The sequence below is a fragment of the Echeneis naucrates genome, chromosome 9 (genome assembly GCF_900963305.1).
Source record: "Echeneis naucrates chromosome 9, fEcheNa1.1, whole genome shotgun sequence".
In the NCBI taxonomy this organism is placed as follows: domain Eukaryota; kingdom Metazoa; phylum Chordata; class Actinopteri; order Carangiformes; family Echeneidae; genus Echeneis; species Echeneis naucrates.
In genome coordinates, this window is record NC_042519.1 from 5509932 (window position 1) to 5531227 (window position 21296).

Consider the following 21296-nt stretch of genomic DNA (forward strand, 5'->3'; position numbering starts at 1 on the left):
ACAAAAGCCATACTGCCCACATCTTCACTTCTGCTGTAATTGGACATTTTAACACGGTTATTTATTCACTTTCTGTGCCAGACTTGGGTGTCCTTCCAAAGAATTGCAGTTTTTGGCATTTGCAGGCTTGATCAGTGCATGCGGGAGTCTGTAAGAGTACACTGGGAAAAATTAAAATAGGTGAGAAAGTATAAAAAACCAACACACGAGTGCTGATGCAGAGAGGAAATTCTCGTCTGGGAAACTAACCATAACCTTGAGAAGTGAGTGAACTGGAGCATCTGCACAGACACCAGGTTCCAAACCCAGACTTTCACCTGACTCCGATAAGCTTAATCAGCGTTGGCCAACTTCATCAACAACAGGTTGAATGTAACAGGCGTTCACTTTGAAGTAGAAGCACCACACTCCTGTTTTAAATATTGAAAAGGTCAATGAGCCACCACTGAATTCAATAGGAACATCATAAGTGGGCGCTATCCGGGGTGGCTTGGCCATGCACCTGTCGAGCAACAGTAAAAAGACATGCATGTACTTTTCGCCTGACTCTGGAGAAATGGGATTTTTGCTCAACATATAACTTCGGTATAACAGCTGTAGGGAGGCAGTAGTCACAGCAGAGTACAGAACATCCAGGTCTGACAGCTGCAGCTTTACCATCAAACGGAACTGGGCCTTCAAATGAAATCTTAGAAGAGTGCTAGTTTTTGCCTTGCTGGCTTGGTGTGCTGAGGAAAAAGAGACTCTGGATACATATCTTTGTTTTTGGAGAGAAATAAAAGGCTGGATGCACCCTGGGAATGCACTGGGAATGTGACACTGAATGCTTTACTTTGTAACAGGAAAATAGCATTTGAAATTCCAGGCAATGGAAGGAAACAGTGAGGCTGACTGAACACATCCAGCTGATGGAGTTCTCTGAATGAACATTTTGAGGCTAGCTGGCTTTTAATACTAAACTAAATCAGCTGTCTTGTGACTTTGGTTTAATTTTTAACTAGCAGACATGACTCTGGTTATCTAGAACGAGAAAAAGGAGATGATTGCGTACTTCTAGTCAGCGGCGTCAGGAAGCTGGCTGCTGATAGAATGAAACACACGGAGGAAGCTGTTGTATGAATTGTATGCTAACAGAAACTCCGTGTGATTTAGCCTTTTTTAATAAAATAATGTGTCTTAACAGGTGTAAGCAGCTGACCTACCCAGAGGACCTTCCTCAGATTTCCGTCGTCTTCATCTTCGTGAACGAAGCGCTGTCTGTCATCCTGCGATCTGTTCACAGCGTGGTCAACCACACACCGGCGCACCTGCTCAAGGAGATCATCTTGGTGGACGACAACAGTGACAGTGGTAAGACATTTTACAGCTTTGCTGAGAGGATGATAAAACATATTCAGATCTTCCCAGAAAGGTGAACAATACACCACCAGTCCTCGACCTCTAGTCTCTTTGTGTATCTGTTCTTCTGGACGCCACTCGCTGTGATTTTGCAGGTCTCTCTGGTATAATCCAGCACCTCTAATTATTTTCATTTTCTGTATTCATGTTTAATTGTTTCTCTCCATTAAGTGTATCCTCTCACACTCTAATTCAATAAACCTGTTGAATCTGCAGTTAATCATTGTCCCACGCCGTGGCTCTGCTTATTCAGTTGAGAGAGTCTCCCTATTTATCACGCCTTGTCCTCCCTGGTGGAACCTCAGCTCAGGAATCATGCAGAGATGACGTAGACTGATGCCTCTGGATTCCTGCCAGAGTGGCCAGTCTGTTTTTATTGTTGTCCCTCCATATATTTTGTGATGTGAATGTATGTTTGTGCATCTGTGTAACACAGTTTTTTCTGTTTGGTTTGTGAGGAGATGCTGAGATCCCTGAGGGTAGACTCTTGAACACTGGGTTTTAAAATAGCTTGACAAACCGGGGAAGGGAAATCAATTTTTTTCTAAACTGCATACTACTGTCTCCATGACAATGAGGGCGCATGCTTTGATTGTGTCCACACCACAATGCCAACAGCAGCGATGCTCAACTGCTCATCCCAGAAGCTTCCCTTTTTGGAGAGGGAGGGACAGTGAACTAGATTCCAGACGACGTTTGGCCCTCTTTCACTTGGCACAGAGCAGCGGGGCTGCCTCCCTCAGGCTGGCAGAGGAAAGGGGTGCATAAGTAACATACTGAAAGAAGGCAGAGAAGGACTCAGCACTGGCTCTCACTCCCAGCTGAGGCTCTAAATGCCTGCCATTAAACAGGGAGCAGTTTAAAGCAAGTGAACAGACAAAAATGGAAGGCGGCCCCACCTCTCTTTATGCCATCATGTCAGTCCGCCCCACACAAGTTGAATTTGAGCTTGTGACGGTAAACTTTCTGCATTTTGCCTCCATCTCATAAAGGTTTGTTGTTTTGAGACCATGCAAGACTGTGAAGCAGCATTTAGACTCAAAACTCCTTAACTCCGTAATACTCTCAAACCATTAAAGCTGCCATATCAATAATTTCCTGTTATCACATGAAAAAAGGCCTTTGTAGACATTGAGATGTGTAGCTCACGAGCAATTACCCCTTATCTCTGTTGAACAATTTATCTCCTTTCAGCACTGTTTTCTATTGTCTGTCCTGTGTCTTTGCTTTTTTGATCCACTCTTATTTCCACAGTAAGCGCTCGAGTATCACTAGTAAAAACAATTTAGCCGTAGAGCCGAATATTTCTGTGAATTTATTTGACACCAAAGCAGACCTAAATGAATGAGCATTAGACTTACACTACATTTGATGTGATGTCTGAAACAAGAGCCAAAGAATGAATATGCGTTTCAGTGTCTGTACACACACCTCTCTGCTAACACATTCACCAGGTTTACTCTGTAAGGTAATGTGGTGTTTGTAGTTAGTGTTCTAAAAGGAGTCAATTAATAAATAATAAATGAACGCAGTTTTAAGCAATTAGAAAAATCGTGAAGGCACAACTGGGCAATGACTGAATAAACTGTGCGATGATTTTCAGTTTGTGTGTGTAGCTTTTGACAATGTGTAACCACCTTCATCAACCAATAAAGTGACTTGGCAGCTCAGTCGTACCCATTACAAGCTGGAGATTCATCCAAGTTGCTACAATAGCACTACAAGCATTGAAACATCAGAATTGTCAATGTGCATGAAGTTACCTCTACCAGGAAAAAGGGATAAACTGAAACAGCTTAAGAAAAACTGATGTCATGTTGCATTCCCTCTCTCTGCCACCTGACACACCAGAAGTTAACACCAGCATGCTGCGTACAGTTTACTGACATCATGTACGCTGAAGAGGTTGTGTTGATGTTCTGATGGTCCATTTGACTTGTGCATTTTTAATGATAGGCCAATTTCTACACACTGACTCATCCTTCGGCAGCTCTTACTCTGTGTTTACCAATAGTGATGATAATTTGTGCAGATGTGTGAGCTGTTTCTTGGGAGACTCAATGCTCTGACATTAGACAATTAACATGCAGCCTAGACTGCTTGACCTTTTCTGGATGGCACTGTCTGTCCCCTCTCATTTAATCAAGGCTCAGTGAGATGAGTGTAGGTACAGCCACACTCACTCCTGGCATAATGAATCACACACAGGAAGCATGTTTGCCTTGTCGAGGCAACACATTTCCTTTGCCGGGACAGCTGGTGACATTTATTGGTGGCTGAGAGGTTTATTCACAGCGCTGCTTCCAGCAATCTGAACTTAATTCACACTCCCATTGATGAGCTTCAGCTGCAAGATGACTTCAACTCATTGTTGTTCACCATGTTAGCAGCAAGGAAAGGCTTAATGAGCCCTACAGGATTCAATTCCAGCAAATACCACCACCAAATTGATAACTTAATGAGTCATATAATGAAAGCAGGATATAAACTGAGGACCAGTTGAGTACAGCTTGTAATATTAATATCAACTGGAGCTGAATCACTTTAAACACTGCATACATTAAAATCTTAATAAAACTTCTGAAAAGTGCAGGAAATTTGTCTGTCGGAGTGAGACTTCTAATATAATTATAATAAGACACTTTCTATTTACCGCAGCCCACAGCGATCTTCATTTGTCCTTTGTTTGGTGTTTTCTGACATAGAGCTCCATTGCTTAGTCCACATGATTGTGATGGATGTGCGGCATAGGTAATGGATAGATAATCAGCCTGTAAAGCCTCGTATACAAACACAATATAAAGCAGAGGAAGAGATTTAAATCCAGGGTTGAGTTTATCCCTGGTGGTTGTTCTCATCATTTATCTGTGAGTCATTCATAGAAAATCAAGTGTGCGTTTCCAGAGCAGAATTTTAACTGAAGTGGCTGTAACGGGTTAAACAGTGTGGGTTAAGGCCAGAGGAGTCAGAAATCATGAACCAGTTCATGTTTTTCTTTTTCAATAAAAGTGTCAGAGGTGGATAACCTCCATATTGCTGACATACCGCTGCACAGATTATTTCTGCAATGCACAGGTCTGCTGCCAAACTATTACCCGCTCACAGTGAAAGGCTTACACTGTAGCAATGCATTTGGGTGTTAATCCAAAGAAGCTGTTTCCCAGGCGGAGGAGTATCGTTTTACTTTTGGGGACAATTTTTTCCCCTTCTTTTTTGTTTGAATATTTAATTAGTACCACATGACATGGCCAGCCAGTTTACCGGTTAAGGAACTTCTCTCTCATCTACTTATGATCGATCAAAACAATCAATTTCAGACCTGTTCACACATTGGTGTCTGAGGCAAGTCCATTAAGTCAGCCCTCAAAGAATGTAGCCTGGGGTTTGTGAAGCAGAAGTACATCTCCTTTTTGTGAAGGTGATCATGTTACTGTCTCAGACCACTGTTAAGACACAACAGAACTGTGTATGTTGACGCTGCTGTTCTGTAAGTAGGTGGACATGATTCAACCTTTCTGACTTTGAACAAATTTTTAGATACATCTCAACCATCTCTCCCCTTAACACAGCAGTAGCCATAACCTTCCATGTTGCCAGAGAAATCTGCAGCGCTCTGTGAAGTCCACTGTGTATTAATTTTACATTTATGGAATGATGGATACTTATTTATCGTCTGCTATGTTGCACTGCCAGTCCTTTAAAATGTATTCCCTGCTCCATAATTCTCTTTCCATGGATGCGGTCCAACATTTTATTTGCTGGGATCAGAGGGAGGCCCATAACTTTTCTCCTTCCCAGCAATGCCCAGTAATTATTACACTCTAATAGCTTTTATCATATTGTCGCTGCAGGGTACACCGATGATGTAGGAGTCCCATTGCCCAGGTTTAAAACCTCCAACGCTACAAACAGAACAAAACTGCAAAGGTCTTTGGTCTTACAACAGAAGCACAATTCAAATTCTAACAGTGACTGACTCAAATGGGAATACAATTAAAATTTACCTCACCACACATGAATTCTTTTTCATGACACTACTACTTACATTAACACTACCATTATGCTTATTTATATGCACCAGTGCAAAATGTTTTATAACAAAGAGATGAAATCAAGAAGGTCTGACTTTGAAGAGTCCACCTCTCTGTGGATAATTAGCTGACATTTATGCAGCATTTCAATTTTTTCGCTTTTTTTACGTGAGCAATTTTCATGTGATTCAGTGGAAGAGGTAAATAGCACCTTTGTATAAAATTAATCTATATCTTCTGTCAGTTAGGGAAGATGAAACCCTGAAACCATGGCAATGGAAAAGGTATTTGGATCATTTTCTTAAATTTAATTATAAGCTCAAATAGAGCAATGTAACAAGTAAAAACAGTCCAACATCCAGCGGAAGCAAAAATCTGTGCTGATGATATTCTTAAACCATCCAGATTTTTTTTACCCATTATAGCAGACATTATACCTCATAATGATGCATTAATGCACAAGTGGCATTTGACTGTTGTGGCAGGGAGTGCTAGTTAGGGTTCTCTACAGTTCAGCATTTCATTCAGACCTGGGGGTAAGGCCCCCTCCAGAGGGTTACAAGATAAATCTGAGGACCATGAAATGATTAATGGGGAGGAGAGAGGAAGAAAACCCATAAAATATTGGATAATTGAACCTCCTCTGGCCTCAAGCAGTTATTTAAGTGAAACCATCTGAGAAGTTTAGAGGGGCTATCACTCTGCTAATGGACAATTGAAATGTGTCGAGCCGAGACTTCTCTTTTGTGATGAGTCACAAGCCAAAATTGTCAGAGAGCAAATATTACCAGTATATTTTATAAGCTCAAGAGATTTTTTTTATTCAAATGTAAAATCTTAATCTTTAAGCGGACAAGTAACTATAGATCCCCTAAAAATGTAGCAGAGCAAAAGATTAGACTAGCATAAACAGAAATGTTAAATAAAGGAGCAGTGCAGCTGATTTCAAAAATAAATAAATAAATAAAAGAACATGTGTGCTATTAACCAGCCCAGCAGCCACTTCTGGCAGCCTGAGGCAGCGTGAGGTCAGCAGTATATGACCTAGATATAGTAACCATATTATCCGACGAGCCACCGTGCTGTCCCTTACTTTCTATCATACCCAAATGGCGGTCACTTCTTCCAAATTCCAAACTTGTTGTGCAGCAGTGAGGAAAAAACTCCAGCGTCCGTATCATTTCTCACTACATCTCCTCCGTCTCACAGATGGCGATTTAGACTGGCTGATTTATGTTGTGAGCCAGAGTCAGGGGCTAGGTGTGGATGCTGCTCAATGTTCCGCCAGCATCCTTATTAATCTCTGCCTCAGAGAGTGGAATGCTCAGTAGTGACCCAGAGGAGAATCTCAAACAGCCATATATCCTCCAACAATACCCAGACCAACAATTTGTGCATCTGTCTGAAATCTGGCAGTTTGTTTCCAGTGATGACAACCAGTGTCATCTGTGAGAGACGAGACTTTACGATCCAGCTGGAGTGGAGACATGAGCAGAGGAATGCATGCATGCTGATAGAGACGCTGTACTGCACTGGAGCCTGTATTATAACCTTCAGTGCTTTCAATTAGAAAGCTTGATTTCAATCTGTTCTACTTTTCACATTTTCTAAAAAACAGCAAAGGTTTTTCTGAACAAAAAAAGCTTCCTCTCATTATTTCTTACTCAGCATTTGACATTGCCATCTTGTATATAAAATTGCAGTTACAATTACTAATAAGACGGTAATGTGCTACATTGGGAGGTGTAGTGCTTCTTTCATTACAATTTGGCTGTCAGCTTGTTCTGTGTCATATTGGAAATTTGATGGCTGGTAATATTAGTCTGTTCAGCTGATAGCCTGGTGCGACAGTTCATCGCTGTAAGCAGGTTGAGGCCAGTATTAATAATGGGGAGACTCTCGTGGGCAGTAACACCAGATTTGGTGGCAAACCTTGACCCCAGATAGGCTGACCTCAATAAGACCTGCTCTCAGTAAGATTTTTGTCTCGACCCAAAGAGGGTAATGTGGCACAAAAAAATTACTGTAAAAAGAAAGTAATGTAACAGCTAATGTAATGCATGACATTGGTCTGACTGTTAATACGTGAGGCCAGAAGAAGTTCAATGTGAGCTCTGTGACATCTTGGAAACACTTTATCGTTGGCTACAGGTGTCTGGTTAATGATCTCACCCTGTCATTTGGATGTCATTTAAAAGAGCATTCTCTCCTGCCTGCTTTCTTTCAGTGGAGCTGAAATTCAACTTGGACCAGTATGTGAATAATCGCTACCCGGGCCTGGTGAAGATTGTGAGGAACAGCAAGCGGGAGGGCCTGATCCGAGCCAGAATACACGGCTGGAACGCCGCCACAGCTCCTGTCGTTGGCTTCTTTGATGCCCATGTTGAGTTCAACACTGGCTGGTAAGTAAAGGTCATGTCTAACACGAGAGGGTGTAAGCTGTTTCTCTGTCCTTCCTCGCTTTTGCCTTTGTGCTTTCCTTTTTATGTTTCCTGTACAGAGAGATCTTGTCTAAGATTATTATCTTGGAGATATTCGATGTAGTCTGCCCTAAGCAATTTTATGTACAGTCAGGCCAATTTTAACTGAGACAGCACATTTAAACAACATGACCCTTGTCATTAGTCAGGAGTTTGTTGTTAATAAGTGTTTTGCTCTTGTGTCTCCTTTCAAATTATGAGTAATTGGCTTTAGCGGGAGATGAATCAAGAGACTTCCCAAAGTAAAATGACACTACCTGGCCAGAGCACACACACTCCCAACAGAGAGAGAGAGAGAGAAAGAAAGAGTCAAAGGCATGAGGGAGGGTAATTAGAGAGGGAGCTCAAATGTTGAGCATTCCAACATTATTGTACTTGCGGGCTATGGGCTTATTTTACAATATGAAATTACTTCAGGGGGTCTCAGTCCAATGTCTGCCTCCTGCTTAGGTTTACCAGCAAACAAATCATTCAAATAGATGTAATTGGCACCTAATTTGAGCATGTCATGCTGCCAGCGTTAGAAGAAGTAGTGCAGCTTTTGTTTCCTGGGAAACAGGAGGCAGGAGGGGTGACAGGGAGAGACGAAGGAGAAGAGAGCCCAAAGAAAAGTTTTGGTCAAAAATGTCCCCGGGTGCATTTCTGCATTTTTGGCTGTCTACGGTAAATATTAGGGATGTCAACAAAACGTGAATGCATTAGTTTGGATGTTTTGGTAACAGTTTTTTTTTTTTTTGTGTGTGTGTGTAGGATAAATACAATAACTATATTGCATTACAATCCCACTATATACTATGATGACAGAGCAGGTTCATTTTATTGTCGTGTATTTAATGATTTCTTATACGCTCGAGGGCTGTCTGTCTCCCTCACTGTCTATTAAAATGATGTTAAACCACAAATAATGGTGAGTGTGACACTGCTTTGTATGAAAACAGAATAAGCCAGCAAACACCATGACCTTGTGACCCTGACAAGAGGATGATGCGGCGTACCTTGATTGTTGCCTCCCAGCAGATTATTATATGGTGTGAATGAATAATGGAGAGCGAGAGGCTGTGCAATGTATTTGTCCCACCAACCAACAGAAGAGCCATTGCCTATAGGCTCCTATGGGTGCATTACTGATAACTGATTTCCATAGTGGGCCCGTCATCTGTTTCCCCATCTGTTGTAACCCGTGCACTTCTGTCTCGGCTCCTCAGTTCTCCTGCAAACCCCACCGCCGCCCGCTCTGTTCTCACTGTTGAAGCTGTGTCGGCAAATTTCCTTTGAGTTAGTTCACTTTTTGTTGTCGTGCGAATTGCTCTCACCTCTCGCTTTTTTACCTCTCACACACCCTCACCCACCTCCCAACACACCTCCCCCGCCCTTTGATAACCTGCTGCTTTGATTTTTTACATATATATATATATATATTATGTTGGGGCTTCAGATATGCTTTTTACATGAAGTTTTATTTGCAAGAGTTGAAAAGCAGGAGCTTCGCTGTGATTTTTCTGTGTGTAGATGTTTGTGTAGAAGGTTATAGCGTTGGAGGAAATGACAGCCGCAGTCAAGTTCACGTAGCTTGGATTTCTTTGTTTGTGTGAGTGTACATGCATTTATTATGGAATGTTTGTCTGCAAAACATTCTGTGCTGCTTGTTTATTCAGATAGATTCACTTGTGTTATCTACACTATCTGTTAGAATGGAAGCGACCTATTTATCATAATATAATTATTCACTATGCCACATATAGTGATAAGTGAGACGGATGGTTCCCGTAGATGTTATGGTGAGTCTCCCTCAATGACCTTGTAAAGGCTGCCTGTGCAAAGTGAGCCAGAGACAATGCTGCCAGCTCTCAGCTGCAGCGCTGTGATTCATTGGCATTGCGTTCCCCCTTGGGTGCTGTACATTTTCAGCTGAAATGTATTGCTGGTTTGCATTACTGTTCAAGCAAACATAATTGTATCATACTGTATAGCGCACTTGACAGCTGTTTCCATTCCCTCGCACCAACTTGGCTCACAAGGAGTTAAGATGTGAGCAGTTTCCACCAGAGGAGTGATGGAATTAGATTTCCAAGGCTTTGCTCTCCTTTAATTTGACGATATGAACACGTTGCCTGTCGTTAATGCAGCATTGCATCAGCTAAATGTTCACAATCCATCTCCACCACTGCTTTGTATCCGTGCTTCTCAGCGACAGAGATGTCCATTCTGCTCCAAACACGACCGGGTTCCTTTACGTGTTAATAAACTGGATTAATAGAAGGAAATGGGAGTGTTTGGTAATTAGGACCTGCTGTGTGTCACACTTCAGTCACACTGCTGCAGAGGGGAGTTGAAGGAAAATTGCTATTTATTTGGTTTTTGGAAGCCCCTACACAGTCGCGATCTCGGGTTATTAACGATTAATGATTAACAGTGTAGCAACCACTCCCTGCTGAGTGTGTGCAGAAGATAAGGCTGTCATTGCAGGGAGGCTGGAGTGAAATACATGCTTCAGAAAGCAACACTTTGATGAGTGTTGAATGTTGTGCTGCTATGTGACCAGGTGAGTTTATCTAAGAATAAGACAAACTGATAGAATTCAAAAAAACTGAGAAAGCAACCTCCACCTGCTATAGTGATGAAATATGTAATGTTTGTCACATTCATATTTGATGTCGGCTCCTTTGGTAATATCACCGACATCGCTGCTCATTATTCCAGCCAGGTGTAGTGGCATTATATTAAATTCAATGGTACATAACATTTTATCATTTTTGAAGGTTGGGGGAATATATATATATATTTTTTTTAGCAAAAGTAAATTATGTCTTGTTGTGTCGCTCACATTGCCTGACAGTGTTTGTGGCTGCAGCCATACTGGGTGCTTCACTGAGCGCAGACCACTGGAACCACAGAGAAAGCAACAACTCATGCTGCCTGTACATCTGTGTCACATCAACCATGTCCTGAGCGACTGCATTTAGACAGAGAGTGTATCATAAGAATCTTTTCCAGTTCATACCTCTGCATCCAACCGTCACTTCAAAAAAGCCCACATGCTGTAATGAATTGATATTCTGAGTACATACCTTTGCTTTCTTTGGATTCTGCGGTTTTCATGCGAGGAAAGAGAGTGGCCAATATTAATATGTGCTCTACATACATTCCTGAGCTGCTCCAGACGGGAAGGCTGCGGATTGCTTCACTTTTACAGATTTAATCTGCTTAAAAATGGCTCCAAGTATGGCAGGCTTAGAGTTTGCGTCATACACACAGCAAACAAATTAACAAGATCAGGATTCATATTAACACTTTATAACTCAAATCTAAATGGATCTAGCTGGTAGTGTAAAAAACAAATCACTCTCAAAAATCACATCTAATACAATAGACAACAGATAGTGTCAAATAAGAGACTTTTATATTTATTTATTTATATTAATGTCAGGAAAGACAACAGATAAAAGTGGACATGCATGCTTATATGCTAGATAAGCAGACTGTAAAGGTAGGTAAGCATGCCAATCAGCACAGATACATTCCCTTGCACATTCATTTTTCATCTATTTCCTCCATGATTTCACTTCATGTAGCTGAGACATTTAGCTCATCTGAATTATGAATCATTTCCTTCATGCATATGTTAATAAATTCAGCGATGACTATTTCGCCGAATCATAAATCCTATAATAATCTGTTGCAGTCATGGCTGTGGGATTATATCCCATCCCATGCATGCACTGGGCTGGAAAACATTTGATGTGGAGTTTGGGAGAAGGTTGTAAATTGTCAGTGTATTACCTACAGAAGATTTGGATCAGCGCTCTCCCCGGTTTGAAGAAGTAGACAAAAGCGCAGAGAAAAGAAGTCAATCTTAGTTGAAGCATGCCATTCATCTGGAATTTTCACACCATTTTTCATCAACGACGCTTGATTTTGGAACAACACCCATTTCACCCACTGAACTTAAAAGTAATTAGCATCCTGACAGTGAGGTAAATAAAGGAAAAATAAACTGGACATTGCAACATGATCTAATATAATTTTTCTTGAATGATATGACTTCCAAACAGAAATTACAATATGTAGAATAAAACTGTTAGACAGACATACAGTTGAAGTGCTGTAGAAGTCCACAAGTCCAGGCTCTGTTTTTTAGGCTAATTCATAACACATACTTACAAATTAGTGTTGTGTTCAAAATACGGTACTGACCTTTAAAGAAAATAAAGTTATTTAAAAGCCTGTAAGCAAGCACATTATTGGAAATAAGTAAACTGCTAAGTGCAGATGAGTTACTGCATGTATTAGCTTTAAATCACACCAAGTAGGCTCATGATCACGTGCACGTGGTTATCTGCGTGAAAATACAACGTCAACACTCACCACAACACCATTTCATTTCTTTCTCTCAAATGAACTGCCTCGGGTGATGTAACTTGAGTCAGCATCATCTGGGGCTGAAGACTGCTGAAGTCTAAAAATGTGGCTACGTGCATAACACACCTCAAACTCTGACTGAGCTGTTGGGGGGTCAAGTTATATAATGAATCCTGTTGGCGCATTGTTTTCAGGAGGAAGCAAAGCACGAGTTAAAAAGACATGCATAAAAGGCAGGTCTGTGTTCCTGGTGAAGCATTTGAAGCAACATATTACAAATTTAGATCTCCTCATTTTGCTGCATGTCCCTGCAGTCTCTGGCATAGATTATTTGGGTCATCAGCGAAAGCCCCGGCACACAAAAATTACATTTTCTCCTCCGTGGGTAGCTGACATGCTCTGCTGTGTTAAATCCAATGAAGAATTGAAGGAAATCTTATTCTAGGTACTGGGGGCCCCCAACACCCCTGAGGCATAACTGAGTGTAGGTAGAGCCCATTATCTAATAATTCTTTGCTTTAGAATCATTCTCAATTTCAGATCCATAATTTGGAAATTTTAAATAAAAAATGTACTGTCAAAGGGGAAGGCTGCAGAGTTTTTGTATCAGCACTGGACAAAGGTAGTGGATAGATAGAAACACAACACTCAAAGCAACTCTTCACGCACTCAATTCTTCCCATCATTTACAACTAAAACAGCAGCTGCAATTATAAAATGATTAATGTATCTCTCAAGAATACCCCCACACATCCTCACAGAGGAACATCCTCTGAGGATGCTATCTTGAGTCAAGCAGATATAAACGGAAATTGTACGGTGATACTTACCCCAGCTTGTGACTCATCATTGTGTTTGTTTAATTCTTCAAAATGTGTGCACAGGCTGATGTGCAGCGCCACAAAGGTGCTGGCTATTAAGAAAGACAAACACTGAGCCAGGAAGAGTTAATAAATCAAAAGGGTCCCTGCTTCAGTATGAAACGCCTGAAGAATTGGCATGGTGAGAGAACAGCAACAGAGGATGTCAACATCTATTCACAATATTGCATGAGTCATCACAGCAAGGGGGAAAAATCCTATTGTACGATGGAACTGAGTATGACTGCGTGGATGAATAACCCTCTCGGTGTTATGCAGATGGAGTGGCAGATATAGGAGGAGGGATGACGTAGGCTCGTCTGTCAAAGCCAGATGTGTCCCCGTTTCCAGAACGTCTCCATCTAATCAGTCTCATGGATCCCTGAGGTACAGGAGCTGCTGACTGCCTGTGGAGTGTGTTGGGGTTTTCAAGGACGCAAGCAAACGAGCAGAAGATGTTCGGCAGGCAGCAGAGATGGCAGAGAAACCTCCTGAAAGTTAACAAGTGTAGAGAAAGTTTACTGGATCTATGCTATGTAAAAGGTTAAAGCTGACCGTTACACCACGAGTTAACTCACTCTGCCCAATTCAAATCGTGGAATCACTGTTCGTCAGAGAGCTCTGAGACATCGAAATGGTATTATTCAAAAAAGAAAACCACTATAATATCGCAACCATCAACAGTAGAAACATCAGACTAATGGAAAAATGTGATACTTTCAGATGCATGATCATTTCCATCAAGTCATTTTTGAAATGTAACTGTCAGATATATTTTATTGTTTCCATCAACACATCTTTACACCCTCGATACGAGGACGTGGTGCAGGGGCAGTCGGTCTTTCATGAACTCATTAGCTATCTTATTTATGTGCCCCCTAGTCAAAATGAGTGTGTTTTCATTGTCAGCGAGAGTGCAGATGTTATCACAGTCAATCATCTTCCCCTTTTGACAGATTAAGCCAGCCTGTAAGAATATGGAGGCTGCTTACACTACACCAGTGTGAGATTGGTTGCACTTTTCTTACACAGGCTTGGGACATGAAAAGGATGCATCTGGTGAAAGCACTTTCTCAAAAAACGCTTTCTGCATATATCACCATTATACAACATACTGCTGTTAAATTATCATAGTTTTTTATGAATTGTAATATGCATTACAATATCATAATATTAATCTTTAAAGCGCTAAGGTTTTTATCCTTTGTAAAATATTACCATAGTCGTGGCCCTATACTGAGTTAATGGGTCCAAGCAGAAACCCTAATAGATCGATACAGAGGGTTAAAGAAAAGCAAGGAGCACAGAAACTGTTCATTACAGTGAATGTTCATGTTTTTGGGCTTAGCCCTTAGAGGCATCATTACCTGCTGGCTTGGGATTCTAAGTGAACAATTTTTCAACCCATATTTCATTGCAGTGTGATAATGTAATTTTATTAAGAGCAGCAGAAAAAAAAATCACCAAGGAAACATATGTATGCTTACCTATCCTAGTTTCCTACTACTAGTATCCTAGTAGCAATACAGGTATTGTTTGTATTCCTTTTACCCTCCAGGTACTCCGGCTCCTCCCACCATCCAAAGACATCATGTTTGGGTTAACTGGTGACTCTAAACTGTCTGTAGGTCTGAGTGTGAGTGTGAGTGGTTGTTGGTCTCTGTCTGTCTCTGTGTGTTGGCCCTGTGATGGACTGGTGACCTGTCCAGGGTGACCCCACCCTCACCCAGAGTGAGCTGGGATTGGCTCCAGCACCACCTGTGACCCGGAAATGGAGTGCTAGAAGGCGAATAAGTGAAATGGAAATTAATTTAAAGACGAGCATAACAAAAAAGAGGCAGGGAGAGACTGCCAGGTTGTAGCAGTTAGCTTTGGTCTTCAACAAAGACACAAATTAGAGAAGAAAACTCATGTCAATGTCAGCAATGATAATTCATGGAACTTTTAAGTTAAGCCAGAAAGCTTCATACTCTTGCCTCTCAGAACTGAGGCTGTCATATTTTTACCAACCACTCTCACTTTATTAGGTGATGGCTTTTTATAAGAGCTCTTATTTTCCAAGCCCCATATTTTACCAATATCATCCCATATAGGTCGTTTTGGAACTGTTCACTCTGTACTTTCTGGCCCTTACCTTCATGTGATAAGTCATATTTTTTCTTTGTTCTTTTTCTTTTTTTAAGATGAATAGGTTTCACTCTTTGAAGAGCAATAGATGGGGGATAGGAAGTGGGTGCAGGAATCAGGGCTAACACAGACAGGGAGAAAACCAGTGGGTGGGGAGGTGCAGAGAAAGTTGGAATGTGGGAGTATTCTTGAGAGATGCATTTATCAATTTATAATTGCAGCATCTTTTTTAGAAGTAGATCATGTGAAGAATTGAGCGTGTGAAGAGTTGCTTTGAAGAAACGATGGAGATCATCTCTCAGTGTGAAGATTATACAAATGCAGCCAGTGCCAGCAGCGCTTCTGCTTCATTCTCTACCATATGGATCTCAACACCATGTCTCCCTTAGCCAAGGCTTTAGAAAGCAGAGGGAGCTCTCTGTATGTGTTTTCATTTTAAAACTGCTCCATATATCAAGTTCCAACAGTGGCTCAGTGTTTCCTATTAAGACATTTGAGCTGCTGTTAATGTGAAGAATGGGGAGAAAAGGGGGGAGATATTTTTGCTTTGGGTAGTCATATGATCTAATGATTGGGTGAGGGGGTTGGTTTGTGCATTATTCATCTTTCATCATAGATAACTATCACAGCAGAAAGTAGTAGTGTAGAATACAATAATCCTCCAAAGGTGCAGAACAACATTTTATGAACAGGTCAAATATCTTGATGGCCAATGAGAAGAAGGACTGAAACGGTCCCATACTGCCCCATCTGTTCTGTTGCTCCCATAGATAATTAATAGATTGGCTGTAAAACAATGACAGCGATAATCCAAATGCTATTATTCATTCATTCATCTTCTACCACATATCCGTTTCCAGGTCATGGAGCCAATCCCAGTTCACACTGGGTGAGGGGCCGGGTCACCCTGGACAGGCCGCCAGTCCGTCACAGGGGCAACACACAGAGACAGACAGAGACCAACAACCACGCACACTCACACTCAGACCTACAGACAGTTTACCAGTTAACCCAAACATGATGTCTTTCGGAGCAGCACGGCAGCATACTGGTTAGTGCTGTTGCCCCACAGTTAGAAGGTCATGGGTTCCAGGCCTGTGGCTTTTCTGTGTTTGCATGTTCTCCCCATGTGTGGGTTTCCTCCCAAAGACATCCTGTTTGGGTTAATTGGTGACTCTAAACTGTCTGTAGGTCTGAGTGTGAGTGTGAGTGGTTGTTGGTCTCTGTCTGTCTCTGTGTGTTGGCCCTGTGATGGACTGGTGACTTGGTGGTCACCCTCCCCCGCCCTCACCCAGAGTGAGCTGGGATTTGCACCAGAACCCCCGTGACCCAGAAATCGGAAAAGTGCTAGAAGATGGATGGATGATGTCTTTCAACGGTGGGAGGAAACCCACGCAGACACAGGGAGAACATACAAACTCACAGAAAGGCCCCAGGCCGGGAACTAAACCCGCGACCTTCTTATTGTGGGGCAACAGCGCTAACTATGAGTCCAATGCCATCAAAAACAGTCCAAACCAACAGTATGTAAGTCCACCCTCAGTACACTGGACACTATTATACAATTTCCCACGACAGGTGAACATCACTTAAATATTACATAACTAATGTTAGCATTAGCAACTGTTTACTGCTTTTACGAGAAGAAACTTTGTGAGTTCAGCAACAGACTGTCTGAACTGTCTGCAGTGATGGAAATCAATGCCAATGTTAGTTCATATCTTCTTAGTCTGGATATCATGCAAAACAGCTTGCCTTCCAAATATGCCTCAAAGTAAGAGTTAAACAGGCTTTAGACTTTTACTCTGAAAAGGTTAATGTCTTCAAGTCCTTTAGGACTGTTGACCCAGTCACTTGACAAAGCGCCTGCAGTAGCCAATTTCAGACTATTTGTGGCTCATTTCCACTACTTCTAACGTTCCACAAGTTCAGCTGTGGGTGCTAAAATGCTCCATGTACTGAGACAAAAAACTTTTTGGGAAGTATTAACATTAAGATTGACGAGCCCATAAGTCCGAGGAGTGTCTCTTAAACTGGCCCGTTAAGAGCCACTCTCAGCCATCAGATGTTTCATGAATATGGCAACTGCTTTCCATTTGACGTGCTCTAAGGGAATTTGTACCAGGACCAGCAGCTCCTGAGTAAAAGCCAATGAAATGAAGACTGTGCAAAGGCTGTTTCGGAAAACTAACATACAACCTTTCACAACAGATAAAAAAGAAAGAGAGTGGATCGCTCTCCTGGGAGCGCACTAAGCCTCTCTTTTCACCTGATTTGTTTTGCTTTATCAGGTTTTACCTCTTATCTGGTTTCTCACCTGGAAAAGTGTCACATTTTGACATTTCGTATTCATGAGTCTAAGATATAAAATATGATACCATATTATTTGTTGTTCAGCAGAAAATTCATTTTGCTGCAACTTTGCATTGTAAACAGAGGAGGCGAGCGGATCCTGGCAGTCTCTATGAATGTTGAATGAATGCAGATTGGACAGACTGCATCATCACCGAAAACCCATGTAAATGTAGCATTACAGTGAAAGTGGAGATGGTGTATGCAGTCATCCATAGCTCCTCTCCCCATTGTTTTGTGTAATCAGGATTTCTAATAAATACTTTTCTCTTCAATGTGGTTTCAAATATTCGAGTTGATTTCCAGTTCAGTAAACTCACAGACACAGTTCATTTTACATTTACAAGCAGTTACATTACCCATGAGGTTATTCTTGTTTTAACATTGTTGCAATATTAATACTTCAAAATTTGACAGGGCAGAATGAAACTATCAAAGCTTTATATTTGCCCTGAGGCAAACAGTTCTTCCCTCATTGTTTTTTTTTTTTTCCTTTTTGCAACCTTCATCTGAAGCGTCTGTCTCTCCTTATGGTCCGCCATTAACTACTGTCTTGCTTGTAATCCACAGGGCTGAACCTATCCTGACCCGGATGAAGGAAGACCACACCCGCATCATCCTGCCTGCCATAGACAACATCAAGTACAACACATTTGAGGTGCAGCAGTATGCCAATGCCGCCCACGGCTACAACTGGGGGCTGTGGTGCATGTACATTATTCCTCCGCAGGAGTGGCTGGACAAGGGGGATGAGACAGCTCCCATCAGGTAAGAGCCCTGGTTAGTCAACACTGTATATTATAGATGAGGATGTTTGATTAAATATGGATAGCCAAGGGATATGACTTATTCATGTATGGAATCATCTGACTAAGATGCTCTCTTGTCCAGTATGACCCCCAAACACACAAATAAATGCTCCTTGTAGAAAGCTGTGTAATTACCGTGAGGAATATCTTCATTTTGATGCAGGATCACGAGGCTACGGCCATGTGGTGTCATTAGTGTAATTGTGTCGTGAGTATGAGCAGAGCAGTCCATTGTTCTGCTGCCGTTTGGAGGAAAACGTAAGCTTGCATCATGTGTCTGTGTAATCCTCAAATTGGTTATGTGCATCCTTAGTAAAATCATGTTGGATTTTAATAGACTGAAAATTAGTGCAAGACTAATTGTGTTGCGTGGACATCATGTTGTGTTCAGTTAAGTTAAAGGGACACTACTGAGTACTTCCAGTTACATTTAATCTATTATCTATATCCATAAACTTAGTACTAAGGTGTTTCAGTCCATGGCCTGTGACATAGATCAAGCAATTTACCCCAGAAATGTGGTTTGACTCTCCAATTACAGTATCTGCTACAAAATAAAAGCTGTGGTTTGAAAAATAAAAAGGAAGATACAAAGGAAAATAGAGATTTTGTCCTAAAAACTTAAAGAAATAAAATAAATCAGCATGACGAATTATTCCCCAGCACAAATAATTTTCTCCAAAGAATAAATTAAATCATGTAATTTCTGCTTTATAACTATGGTGCTGTCTAAATGAAACTCATTACCTGTGATTGTGTGTCATTTTCAAAGTGAGGCACAGAGCAATCATACCCTTTGACGAATATGACTGGTCAGTGTGTGAAAAACACAGAAAATTTGAAATAAATTGCCCTTGTCTGAAAGCTGGTAATTGGCTGAAAAAGAATTTTTACACTACATGGAAATTGTTTTATTTTCCAATCAATATCAATGAGTCCGCATAGCTGAAGTGACTCAGTGAATATTGAGGATGATTTTGAGAGTCCTTGACTGAAATCTAAATGTTAAATGATGCACCAAATGTCACTGTATAAATTACATCTGCATTGGCAAGGCACACTTACCTACATCACACATTGTCATACACCCAGGCCATTCGATATGTTGAATAGAAGTGGATAAACAATAAGAAAACATACGACACTGAGTTATTGTTAAACAAAAGAAGTTTTGCAGAGTATCATGACGTCATTGGCTCCAGCGACCCCTGCGATCCTGACAGATAGGCGGCTAAAAAAAAAAAAGAAAAGAAAATTATGATGTCAGAGTGAAAGTGACCTTTGGTCATTTTGATCTGAAATGTTGATAAGGTCATTTTGTCCTTATAGACATTTGAGTTATAGCATCTCATTATGAGCGTAAGTTTAATAGGAATATAAATTGACTACATGATTCCTTTTTGTTCCTCTGATTTCACATTCAAGAGGCAACGCTGACTGTGACCTTTGACATTTTGCCACCGAAATCTAGTCTTTCATCCTTGACTCCACCCACATTGTATATACATAGTCAGATGGAGCACTTGAAAACGTAATGCCTTCAACCACGACTGTGATACGGAGGTGTAAAGAGTAAAACCACACACAAGTAAAAATAAACATTCTTTAATTAGAGATGCTGATTTTCTCTTTTCTAGTTAGAGCAAACAATAAAAAGCTAGAGTAACATATTCAGCATGCTGCAGTATCAGATCCTGAGGCAAACAGCTGAGCATCATCATCTCTTTAACTCACATCAGAACTGGTCAGTTCTGCCTTAACAGCTGGAAATACTCCCATCCTTTGACAGAGGAGTTTACCGTGAGTTTGTTGCCACGGCAGCGTGGCTGAGCCTGCACAAACAAAAAGGCACAACAAAAGAGAGATGAGGAGAGTAGCAACTGGAAGATGCTCAAAACCAGCAAAAGGGCTGTAGCTGCAAAAATGGATGTGAATATCTTTTATTGATAGTCTTCGGCATTCAATAGCTTCAATTGTACTTCAGGTTGGAATAAATATTAACAACTGAGAAAAAAGATGGAGAAGACAGTGCATTGCAAAGGAGGTTGTCCTTATTCAAATAGCCTTTAACGTAATGGCTGTCTACCAGGGTTCAGGGTTAACTCCTCTGGCTGTGATCATACTGATGAAATACATAAATGCATCAGTCTCAGCAACATGGAAGCTAAGAAATGGCACTCAGCAAATATCTGAAGTATCTCATGATGTGGCCACTTGAATAACCAGCTGAACATTTCACATGTTGCTTTAGAACCACGTATAATACGGACAGATCACCAGCAGCCAAAGGTATGAGGTCAAACCAGAGCCAACATGAAGTTCTCAGCTTTTGGTATTCGTCCTTTCCCTATTCATGGCTCTGCTGAATTATAAATGCTGATGTTGGCTTGATGCTTCACTACTGCAATTCAACTGCTAAAAATATTATGCTGAATTCAGACCTGAAGAACAGTTTTAAATGAATGATAAATGATATTCCAGCCAGTTGAGTATTTTTTATATCGTACAGATAATAACATTACCATCCTCTCTCAAAAAGGTTAGAGATCAGAAGCAGCGACATCAGCTTTCTACAGGCTTCTTATCTCGTTCAAGGGCATCTACAGTAAGTGTTGTGCAGGTGAGCTGTTTCTTGCACACAAGTGAAAGCAAAGAGAGCGTATCTACTCAGCTATCATGCAGACAGGGAGCTGAATGAGGAAAGGGCTAAGGTACACTCAGGCGTGGCACCAGCAGGGTCACATCTCACTATCAGCCCAAAATATTGTTTCTTCAGAGCTTTGTAAGAATTTAATTAGTGCTTTTAATCCGACTTTTAAACATTGTGAAAAACCAACATATTGTGATCGAGTAAGACAGGAGCGAGCCACATCATCAAAA

The 21296-nt window shown here is 41.1% G+C and overlaps 1 protein-coding gene across 4 annotated transcripts in view; it reads left to right on the forward strand.

The window, feature by feature from the left end:
- The window catches only part of galnt9 (polypeptide N-acetylgalactosaminyltransferase 9), a 93352-nt gene that overhangs the window by 34516 nt on the left and 37540 nt on the right, over positions 1-21296 (forward strand). For all 4 annotated transcript variants that reach the window (XM_029510759.1, XM_029510758.1, XM_029510756.1 and 1 more), the window contains 3 exons: positions 1184-1350; positions 7657-7831; positions 18178-18375. In XM_029510759.1, the coding sequence (XP_029366619.1) occupies positions 1184-1350; positions 7657-7831; positions 18178-18375 (540 nt within the window). The remainder of the gene's footprint in view (positions 1-1183; positions 1351-7656; positions 7832-18177; positions 18376-21296) is intronic.